At 39.9% G+C, this 12,396-nt stretch overlaps 1 protein-coding gene across 1 annotated transcript in view; it reads left to right on the forward strand.

The window, feature by feature from the left end:
• The window catches only part of LOC126463899 (estradiol 17-beta-dehydrogenase 2-like), a 208,124-nt gene that overhangs the window by 120,482 nt on the left and 75,246 nt on the right, over positions 1-12,396 (forward strand). Inside the window, exon 6 of the mRNA XM_050096194.1 lies at positions 3,770-3,881. Within this exon, the coding sequence (XP_049952151.1) occupies positions 3,770-3,881 (112 nt within the window). The remainder of the gene's footprint in view (positions 1-3,769; positions 3,882-12,396) is intronic.

A 12,396-nucleotide genomic window follows, 5' to 3' on the forward strand; every position in this document is an offset into this window, starting at 1 on the left:
TGCTTTCCCCTGGTCAGTGGCAACGCTGTGATATTATGTCCTTTCGGACATGTATCCATATAAGTACATAGTTCTGGCAACACCGGCCATGACCATCTTCTTCTGTGCGGATGCATACATATTCCCCGAAATCTTACGGGACTTGGTAAGAATGTCTTCCACGAGTAGTGAGTGTGTTGGGGTGGGACAGTAAGAATGTAGTGTGTGGACATCAAAGGCGAGAATGTGGGTCTCGCGGGAGCAGTGCGCGAGATAGTCGCTGCAGTCGCGCTATCCTCTGTGCCCTCGGTGGCTCAGGTGGATAGAGCGTCTGCCATGTAAGCCGGAGATCCCGGATTCGAGTCCCGGTCGGGGCACACATTTTCATCTGTCCCCTTTGATATACAGGGTGTTACAAAAAGGTACGGCCAAACTTTCAGGAAACATTCCTCACACACAAATAAAGAAAAGATGTTATGTGGACATGTGTCCGGAAACGCTTAATTTCCATGTTAGAGCTCATTTTAGTTTCGTCAGTGTGTACTGTACTTCCTCGATTCACCGCCAGTTGGCCCAATTGAAGGAAGGTAATGTTGACTTCGGTGCTTGTGTTGACATGCGACTCATTGCTCTACAGTACTAGCATCAAGCACATCAGTACGTAGCATCAACAGGTTAGTGTTCATCACGAACGTGGTTTTGCAGTCAGTGCAATGTTTACAAATGCGGAGTTGGCAGATGCCCATTTGATGTATGGATTAGCACTGGGCAATAGCCGTGGCGCGGTATGTTTGTATCGAGACAGATTTCCAGAACGAAAGTGTCCCGACAGGGAGACGTTCGAAGCAATTGATCGGCGTCTTAGGGAGCACGCAACATTCCAAACTATGACTCGCGACTGGGGAAGACCTAGAACGACGAGGACACCTGCAATGGACGAGGCAATTCTTCGTGCAGTTGACGATAACCCTAATGTCAGCGTCAGAGAAGTTGCTGCTGTACAAGGTAACATTGACCACGTCACTGTATGGAGAGTGCTACGGGGGAACCAGTCGTTTCCGTACCATGTATAGCGTGTGCAGGCACTATCAGCAGCTGATTGGCCTCCACGGGTACACATCTGCGAATGGTTCATCCAACAATGTGTCAATCCTCATTTCAGTGCAAATGTTCTCTTTATGGATGATGCTTCATTCCAACGTGATCAAATTGTAAATTTTCACAATCAACATGTGTGGGCTGACGAGAATCCGCACGCAATTGTGCAATCACGTCATCAAAACAGATTTTCTGTGAACGTTTGGGCAGGCATTGTTGGTGATGTCTTGATTGGGCCCCATGTTCTGCCACCTACGCTCAGTGGAGCACGTTATCATGATTTCATACGGGATACTCTACCTGTGCTGCTGGAACATGTGCCTTTACAAGTACGACCCAACATGTGGTCCATGCACGATGGAGCACCTGCACATTTCAGTCGAAGTGTTCGTACGCTTCTCAACAACAGATTTGGTGACCGATGGATTGTTAGAGGCGGACCAATTACGTTCTGTGAACGTTTGGGCAGGCATTGTTGGTGATGTCTTGATTGGACCCCATGTGCTTCCACCTACGCTCAATGGAGCACGTTATCGTGATTTCATACGGGATACTCTACCTGTGCTGCTAGAACATGTGCCTTTACAAGTACGACACAACATGTGGTTCATGCACGATGGAGCTCCTGCACATTTCAGTCGAAGTATTCGTCCGCTTCTCAACAAGAGATTCGGTGACCGATGGATTGGTAGGGGAGGACCAATTCCATGGACTCCACGCTCTCCTGACCTCAACCCTCTTAACTTTCATTTATGGGGGCATTTGAAAGCTCTTGTCTACGCAACCCCGGTACCAAATGTAGAGACTCTTCGTGCTCGTATTGTGGACGGCTGTGATACAATACGCCATTCTCCAGGGCTGCATCAGCGCATCAGGGGTTCCATGCGACGGAGGGTGGATGCATGTATCCTCGCTAACGGAGGACATTTTGGACATTTCCTGTAACAAAGTGTTTAAAGTCACGCTGGTACGTTCTATTGCTGTGTGTTTCCATTCCATGATTAATGTGATTTGAAGAGAAGTAATAAAATGAACTCTAACATGGAAAGTAAGCGTTTCCGGACACATGTCCACATAACATCTTTTCTTTCTTTGTGTGTGAGGAATGTTTCCTGGAAGTTTGGCCGTACCTTTTTGTAACACCCTGTATATCAGCGCTCACTAGCAGCTGAAAGTATTAATATATAATTCTAATTTCTTTCTGTGGGGGTGCGTTAAAGGAGAGCGTGTACCGTGGTGTGCCTACAACCCCAGAGGATATGAAACATCGTATTGAGGCAACGTACGGCAACATTAGACCAGATGTACTGCGTCGTGTAAGACATTCATTACGCGGTAGATTGCAATGTGTGCAGCAAATGATGGGCATCGCTTTGAACGTTTATTGGCCTGAAACGTCAGAACACACTCATTTACATTCTGCAATTGAAAACAAAAAACAAATTTGCAAGTTTAACTAAATTCTCGTGTAAATGTACATTTTCTTCTAACAAATCTGCGGACGTAACGTGCTGTTCAAGTCTCTTGTGTACCTACTTTACATCGCTGTTCTTTTTGTATCACTAATTAATTGGGTTCTTTCCGATACACACGACTGAACTGCTGAGAAGCTACTGAAGCGTAAATTTTACGTTAAAAATTACTCTGGATATACTTAACATTTTACAATGTAACATACGGCATTAACTATTTTTTTTCTATTCTCAGTCGTGCTAAAAATAATAACAGGTATCCATTTAAAAAACATAGGTGTGTGTTGAAAATCAGGAGAGCGTGTACCGTGTGTGCCTACAACCCCAGAGGATATGAAACATCGTATTGAGGCAGCGTACGGCAACATTAGACCAGATGTACTGCGTTGTGTAAGACATTCATTCCGTGCGTTTCTCAATAGTTTGTATTAACCAATTGCACCGGCCCTTCTCCTCACTTTCGGCCTGCTTAATTGGTTATTTCGTGTTTGTTGCGGTTTGGGAGGTGTTTCCAGTGGTAATGTTAGGTGATTCACCTGTTTCCCTGGTGGAATATGTAGCGAACTAATAAGAAGGCTGTCTGCTATATATGGCAGCCAGCCAACATCAGCCATTCATCACTGGTATTCAGTTCACGTGTCAAACTGATCGCGATGACGAATGTTTCTGTTTCTCGCACCATATTTATGACTGCAACTGTGTACCTTTCCACCATCCGCCTTCTTATTATTTCCACCATCGGCCTTCTTATTAGTTCGTTAGTTCGTTACTTCATTACATCTCTCAATAAAATTAAAATTATTCTGGAGATAACATTATCTGTAGTAAAAATCCAGGAGTCCCATAGACTTTTGCGATAACTGTATCTGCTCTGTTGAAAATATTTTACTTTTAATATGTGAAGGACGAATATTTTCTTATTACTGACCTGTCAGCCCGTAACAACTTCTGTGGAAGCTGTTTTTCTCATCAATTGCTTTGTTCATTTTTTGTCAATCGTATTAATATAATCAAAATGCCTGAACTCAGGCTACAATGCACAATTGGCTATAAAGCACACAACATGAATATATATGCACCATTAAAGTTCATTTTCATTGTACAGGCACATATTCATAAGTCCTGAAATTCCTTCAGATTTTTTAGCGTAAATTTTCTCTTTTTCTCTGTTACGTTGAGATAATTCACCTGTTATTTCCTTATGTCTTTGTTTCTTTCAGGACACATATAACAGACACAGAGTGCTTGAAACTGAAGTACTTTGGAAATATTGAAAAGACTTTTCCGGATGATAAAGAAAGTGTTCGACAGGCAAGAAAAAAGAATTGTGAGGTAAGCTGATAAGCAGTCTGAAAATTCAAAAGCCACGAAACACAGAGTTATTAGCATGTATGCCTATTCTTTGCTACTGTTATGGCAATTAATCTTTTCGCTAACACATACCACACCGCAAGCGAAATTTATTTCCAAGCTTCCTGTAACATGTTGTATAGAAGCAGCTGGGACTATGTGGGAGTTGAGTCGTCATGTAACGTACACTCTAGTTCGCAAAAAAACCATTAGATAGCGAGAAGCGCCGTGATGTTTCGGAAGCGACCAGGGCTTACATCCCTTCCGATTGGCCAGCCAGATTTTTTCCGTTACTTCCCTGAGTTCCTTAAGGCAAATGTCGTGATGGTTACTTCGAAAAGGACACGACCATTTTGCTACACCGTACTTTATCAGTCCCAGTTCCTGCTTTGTTCAGATGACCTTGCTACCAAGGAACTGTTGAGCCCCACTCTTCCTTCAAAGCTCGGGTGGTCTGAGGGGTGTTTCCCTGGTAGCAACGCGAGCACATGAACCCAGGCAGCGCCCTAGCTGAGCAAGGTAAGGTGGTGTCTTTAGTGGCAGAATATGGAATTAGAACTGCAGTACTCACCGAAAATGTATGAAGTGCCTTACAGACATACTATGAGATAAGTACATACCGTGTATGAACCGTAACAGTGAGACGAATTGCAAACTGCAGATTGAACCAAGCTTGTAAATAAATTATTCATAAAGTTTATAGCATTTGTAATTATTATACTTTATAAGATTCATCACAGAAAGGGAGCAGACAGACGAAGAATAAAACAACACGTCAATTAAAAGTTGATGATGCCAGAAATCGCGATAACACCTCAATTTTGTAATTAAACAAATCAATAAGCACTTACAAACAATTTATTTAAATATGGGCAAAGATGTGCGTAGAAGACGATCTCTCAGCGTTAATACATGGTATCACGTATGACCAGTCCCGTTCCTTATCCAACTGATTACTAAGTTTATTTCACTATAATGCAACTTATATAATGCATTCAAAGCTGATGGTTTGACTAGAGTTAGTGCTACAGTGCCGGATGTAGCAAGAATTTCATAATGTTATTCATTATTATGAAGTTTACATTCTAATATTCCATTACGTGGTACTGAGCACTTATTTGAATACGTATGTATGTGCACTTTGTCTGTAAGTCTCTTGATTGATGGTCATGAAAGGAAGAAGGCTGGATAACGAAGTGGTCATCTGATCAAATCATTAAAACAGCTCGCAGAGCATTGCTCTTGCTCTTTTTGTTGGCTTTAGTCAGTTCGGCAAGATCCGTATCGAGTTTGGGGAGGAGAGGGAGGGGGGGGCGGCAAACAGTCGTTGGGGTATTAGAAGGACTTAGAATATTTTTCGTCATAGCGAGATGGACAGTCAGAAATTTTTCAAGACGATAAATACGGCTGGAATTTCAAGTCGCTTTCAGTGATTAATTCTTTTTCTTTTACGTGAACTTTATCGCTCTTCAACTGTTTGTAAGCAGTTGTGATTCTGCTGCATAAATTGTCGATTTAAATTGTGTGACGAAATTATTCTGTATTAGTGACAAAAATCTTGATGATTTCGCTTTGAATGCGAGTGAAATTTTGCCCTGTCGAAATTTTAAGAGCTGATACTACATATCTAACTGATCTGAAAAATTTTCACTTAATTTATCAATATGATATGAGACTACTGATCACATATAAGTGCTTATTTAAAATTATTTCTGATTAAAATTCAAAACATTGTGCTGTAGACAACGTCATTACCTCAGGCGATCCTTTTCACGTATTTGCTTTCCCTCTTAACTGATCATTTCGTGTTTCATTTCGCTGTTCTCAGTACTAGCAAAAAGGCTTCAGAATTAGTTTTGGTTACGTTTTGGGCTTAAGAGCATCGGTGATTTTAGAGAGGCACACTGAAGTATTAGGCCGTGTTTTGTCAAAAGCAGTCTGTTTGTGCAGTCACAGTGACGCGTCATCAACTGGTGCAACTTGAGGCATAAAGCCTCTCCCGTTATAATATTAATACTGCTATAAACAATGGTTCAAATGGCTCCGAGCACTATGGGACTTAACATCTGAGGTCATCAGTCCCCTAGAACTTAGCACTACTTAAACCTGACTAACCTAAAGACATCACACACATCCATGCCCGAGGCAGGATTCGAACCTGCGACCGTAGCGGTCACGCGATTCCAGACTGTAGCGCCTAGAACAACTCGGTCACAACGGCCGGCCGAATGCATAGTTAAAAAGTTTTTTTGGGCGTGATGATGCTCTGATCGTGGACTGAAATCGATCATCTCTAATAAAATGTAATGTTACAGCTGTCTGATGCATAATGCAGTTCTATACTTTCATTAAGGTTGTACAACGCCGTCTCCATAAAATTGGACATTTATTACTTTGGATCTTAGGCCTGCTTTGAGGTTATGTTTCACTGGTCATACAGAGACAGGAAGGCTATGATACTTACCGAACAGAACTATGACGCGAGGGATCTCTAAAAAGTTTTCAGACTGTTTCTTCTTTCCTTATCACAATCAGCTATTAACCCTTCTAATACCGAGCACTTCTTGTTACACTGAGTACCATTGGGGTCTTTAGTGACACCAACGGAATTTAATTTTTATTAAGGATAGTTTTAATAATGGTTGAATAAAATCACATTCCTTATTTTTTCTACAATCTAAAACATGATGTCAGTGACATTACATTAAATTAAAATGCATATTTTTTTAAATTATTTATTTGCGTAAAATTTACAAACGATTCTCATGAAATTACAAACATTTTTGATTAAATTCCGAACTGACATTTATGACGCTTTACACTTACAGCAATAAATTGCAGAGTGGTTTATTCACACAGAACATCCACATTTTGAACATTTATCTGCTAATTTTCTATCCTCAGACCTTTTACAAAACGGACACCTTCCTCTATTTTGTCTGTACTGTTGATCGAAGTACTAGAGAAATAATTTTGTCTGGCTTTCTTCCGACGAGCTGCTTTCCTAATTCTATGAGAAATACTCATCTCTTGTAGTTGGTCCTTTCTGCCCAGTCTGGTGTAAGATGTAGCCATATGATAAATGCATTCAGTGCACTGATATCAATCATGTTGTAAAATAATACCATTGGCCACCTTCTGCTCATCCTTTTTGTAGTGTACGTTCTAACCAGCTTGTCCATGGTATCTACTCCTGATTTTGTTTTATTATAATCCAGAATCATTACTGGCTTGCATTCTTCACGATCTTCCACTTCCTCCCTTGAATGCATTGTATTGAGAAAAGCTACAACTTTTCCCTTTTTCGGAGAATATGAAACAATTGAAGCATGCTCTTGGAATCGAAAAATAGATGAATATTTGACTCGACCTTTGGTCTGAGTGAAAGCTTGTGGTAGTTCTCCTTTATTTTTTCTAATTGTTCCTAGGAGTGTGACATTGATTTTCAGAAGTTCTCTCGCCAAACTAAGGCTAGTGTAAACTTGTATATTGAGAACGTAAGACGTTGCACTATCACATGCAGCCCATAATTTCAACCTATATTTTCCTGGTTTTGAAGGAATATATTGCCGAAATGGACATATACCACGAAATGCCACAAGTTGTTCAGCAATTGTTACGTTGCTGTGAGGAACATATGCTTCTTGAAATGTGAGTACCCTCATTTCAAATACTTCTCTAATGGGAGTCAGCTTGTCAGGAGCACGGTTGTGACGTCTCACATCTGCGTCATCAAATCGGATGCACCTTGAAATTTGCGTAAAGCGATTTCTAGCCATTGCTTCACTAAAAATGGGTCTACCATCCCCATTGTTCCACAGATGTGTAACTACTTCATTATGGGCCTTGTAAGCAACTGCTAGGCTCAAGATACCGATAAAGCACTTCAGTTCAGTGGCATCTACTGGTTTCCGTTTACTACCGTAAACAAGACTATCCTCTTTGTAAGCTCACTTTAGAATTGCATCAACAATGTTTCTCCTAAGAAACAACTGAAAAGCTGATTGTATGGAGTCTACATTTTTCACTGCGAATTTTGTTGGACCTGGCTTTACTCGCATTACGTTCCATCTCTCTTCTCTTCCACGAGCTCTTCTCCGCTCGTGTTTGTGCCACAATTCTTTTTTGTTTTTAGACCTACACAAAATAAAAAAAATAAAATAAAAATACCAAGGGTATATCTTGGCGCTAGACCCTAACGTACATTTACAAAAATACAATGTGTACTTACATATAACAGTCAGAAATATGTGTTACTTCCTGTTCAGGCTGGACATCTGCGCTGTCCTAATCTTCTTCTGAACTTCCGTCTGATTGAGGAATATTCTCTTCTAAGACGTCAATTTTTCCATCGCATGAGACATCAGAAACTATATGGCTGATATCACTATTTGATTCTACAGATAGAGAATTATCCTGCAGTAATGTTTCAAGCACTTCATCTTCGGAAAGGTAACGAGACATTTTCCACTAAATGTAATACACACAATAGAAGTCTCCACTTGTATGGAACAAATAACTGTCGGCTTATAAAGTATTGTCAACAATCACACGTTACAACAATATTTACAAGAATAAAACAAAGGAAATACAGCAACAGTTACGGATTCAACGCAGCTTTATTGGGTAATAATACCGCAAGAGAGAAATGGGGTCGCATTTAACCCCAATGGTATTCAGTATTTCTCTCTTGATTTTCTGCAAAACTAAATATTTTCAAAAAGTTATATTAATATATTACGAACCCATTACTTAATTCAGGAAAAGTCTGAATTTTTCATAATTTTTAGGAATAGGAAATAAGTTATATTTTACAGAACAATTATGGCCTGACGTCATTATAGACCCCACGGTATTAGGAGGGTTAAATACTGTAATACCAAGAAATAGCTCCAAGATAACGTCTATGACATGTTTATCTCCGACGTCACATTTCCCGACAGTTTAGCACAACAAATCATAGCCGGCCGCGGTGGTCTCGCGGGTCTAGGCGCGCAGTCCGGAACCGCGCGACTGCTACGGTCGCAGGTTCGAATCCTGCCTCGGGCATGGATGTGTGTGATGTCCTTAGGTTAGTTAGGTTTAAGTAGTTCTAAGTTCTAGGGGACTTATGACCACAGCTGTTGAGTCCCATAGTGCTCAGAGCCATTTGAACCATTTTTTTTGAACAAATCGTACAAAAAATGACGCTTTCAAGAGAGATCTTTAATGTGGTGTATGGCAAACTGCATATTTTGGTAACGGAAGTGTAACTACGAATTTTAGCTTCAGAAACATCTAAAACACAAAGGCTGCTCAGTTTTCGTCTATCAACTAATCGCAGAGCAAGATATGAAGAAAACATCTAATATCGCTGTTTCGTCTTACAAACTCATAAACACTGCAGAATCTTCCCGATATTATGGTGGAATTTGTGTGTAGAGCTTTACCACATCAGTAAACGTATGGTCATTAAACGTAGTTATTCCGTCAGTTTTAAACTCTGTAAGATGCTTTCCTGTTGTCAGAGGCTCAATGTCGAGACCATCCCCTTTAAATACGATGTAACCATCACTTTTAAACAGGTACAAACGTGAAGTGAGGTTTATAGAGAGAGTTTTGGAATATCCTCTATTGTAGTGAACATCGTAGGATCTGTCGTTTTCTGTGGGTACTTAAACATATGACCAATTTCCACTGTGTTAACAGTAAATGCTGACAATCTTGTATTCCCCAGTCACATACAGGTTTTTCTATGTACCGTGTTTAACATTAGAAGAAGCAATCCGTTAATTTGATGGGTGCCGTTTTATTTGGTATTTTTAGAATGGTAGACAAATATGGATATATACCAATCTATTTCCTATTGTTTATACAGTTTACCATCATAGGTTCACTTTTTTCTGAAGAATTATTTGGTACAATGAACATTTGATACCTAACAATTACTGAAAATATATATGATAACAAAACGTAAAAGTGGTTAATTTCCCGTAGCAGAAACACGTGTGTTAACTTAGTTTTGAATAGCACAATACACAGTAGGGAAAACCTTTGTGACCTTGATTTCGCTCATCCAGTGACACCGAAGACATGTGTATTCATCAACTTAAATGTGTTCCACGAACATATTTTCTGGACTCTGTACATAAATGCTTGTTCCTCTACTTCACTCCATATCCTCCAATTTGACAAATCTTGCGAATGTTGATACGTTGCGGTACAGCATTAGGAAGTGAATTTTATACCCTTGTGGCCTTTTATGCTGAAGCTAAATCTTCTTCCAGCTAATATATGAACAAATGTCTGGTTACTTTTTCACCTGTTACTTCCTTATAAAGTGACCATGCATTAATAGCTACCAAGCCATCTGCGAGATCCATACATCAAAAGAAGCTCGTTTTTGGTCTCCTTCCCCAGACAGCATGTTACTCATGCCACGTGGGCTGTGTACAAATGTGCTACAGCAGATTTTGGTGACTGAGGGATTTCCCTTTTAGATTTCTTCAGAGTACTTACAATGCTTGCACTTTTACATTACAAACTTACTGCAAGGCATTTGGTTGTGGAAAAATTGCCACATGTAATATGTTTTCCTGTGGATAACAAGGGCTGTAAGAGAAACATATGTGGGACTCTGCCCATCTTTACATAGGTAAGGAAAATCACTCACCAAATACGTAGAATTTGTATCAATTTCAAGCCAAAACTTTATTCCAAATTTGTCTGTTTATTGGTAATATATTGAATTAAAGAGTATCTAGGACTAAATGGAAACAGATACTCAACCGCAGTGATATTTTCACTTAGATTTTAACTCTGCGAAGAACTGGCAGTGAAAGGACTCCAGACAGTGGCAGGAGGTGCAAAGCGATCTGTTCTTATTCCTTTGGAACACGTGTCCTTTTCATAAAATGGCATAAACCAACCACAGAATTTCCGGAAAAATTGTGGTCTTCACATATTCGACCATGACAACTTCAACGGGTAGTTTGTTTCTCGTAAACATATAGTGGCTTCTATTGTATCCAGTCATCATCATTCAGTTTTAGACGGCCTCTATTTTCTGTACACCTCTTTATGTTTTGAAGTATGCTAGCATCAATTAGTAGCCTCCATGTAATAGAACATATACGTTTTCTGACAGACTCCTTCGCGAAGTTGTAGGTCCCAGTGCTATCTTAAAAATGTTCTATCGTGGCCGTCTTCCAGGAATGTTTGTGTCGGTGCTATAATCGTTAGCTGTTTTACAACTTTCAGTGAAATGACTTCCTTTCACCTGAGATTTTGTTTCCTTCTAATGTTGTTAGCTGGGGGTAATGGCACAATGTTGTTTAACATACCTGAAAAATATGCTATAGAATAATTCAGTTAGAACTTAAATAACGAATTTCAAATTATTATACAGCGAAATCTTAGGAAACCTTATAAAACTTCTCGAAATTTGAGTAGAAATACAGTAGTACTCTTACTACTGTTACTATTACTTCTACTATTATTACTACTACTACTACTATTACTCTAAATCTACGTCTACATGGTTACTCTGCAATTCACACTTAAGTGCCTGGCAGAGGGTTCATCGAACCATTTTCATACTACTTCTCTACCATTCCACTCTCGAATGGCGCGTGGGAAAAAGGAACTCCTAAATTTTTCCGTTCGAGCTCTGATTTCTCTTATTTTATTATGATGATCGTTTCTCCATACGTAGGTGGGTTTCAACAAAGCATTTTCGCATTCCGATGAGAAAGTTGGTGATTAAGATTTCTGAAATAGATCTCGCCCCAAAGAAAACCGCCTTTGTTTCAGTGACTGCCACCCCAAATCGCGTATCATATCAGTGACACTCTCACCCCTATTGCGCGATAACACGTAACAGGCTACCCTTATTTGCATTTTTTCGATGTCCTCCGTCAATCCTACATGGTAAGGATCCCACACCGTGCAGCAATATTCCAGCAGAGGACGGACAAGTGTAATGTAGGCTGTCTCTTTAGTGGGTTTGTCGCATCTTCTAAGTGTTCTGAGAGAAATAATAATAATAATAATAATGTAAATGCTATACAGACGCATATGCTTTAGGTAAAGCAACATTGGTATATTTCTCTTCGGCCTGTCCATGTCCGTTAAGAACAACGCCGCTGTCTGAGAAGTCTCTGATTTCATCGATGAGAGTGATATATTCATCATCATCACTAGCGTTTGCGGCGTCATATTCTCGTAATTCGTCGATTTCACAAATATTACAACAATTTTCAGCTTGGGACTCATCATTTGACATTGAAATAAAATATTTTAAATTTTTTTCATTAGGGACACCACGTCTGGGAAACGCCTTTATGAAACAATTGAAACATGGTCAGCAGAAACTGCATCACTTGACCAGTAAAGCTTCCTTCCACATCGACAATGGGTCTGCAGAATGCCAAAAACCAGCAAGGCAAACAGTAGTACCTGTCAAAATAAAGGATGGCAGACCTTCTAGTACGTGTCCATTGAGCCACTTTTCAGAAAG

Source organism: Schistocerca serialis, chromosome 1 (assembly GCF_023864345.2).
Source record: "Schistocerca serialis cubense isolate TAMUIC-IGC-003099 chromosome 1, iqSchSeri2.2, whole genome shotgun sequence".
NCBI lineage: Eukaryota > Metazoa > Arthropoda > Insecta > Orthoptera > Acrididae > Schistocerca > Schistocerca serialis.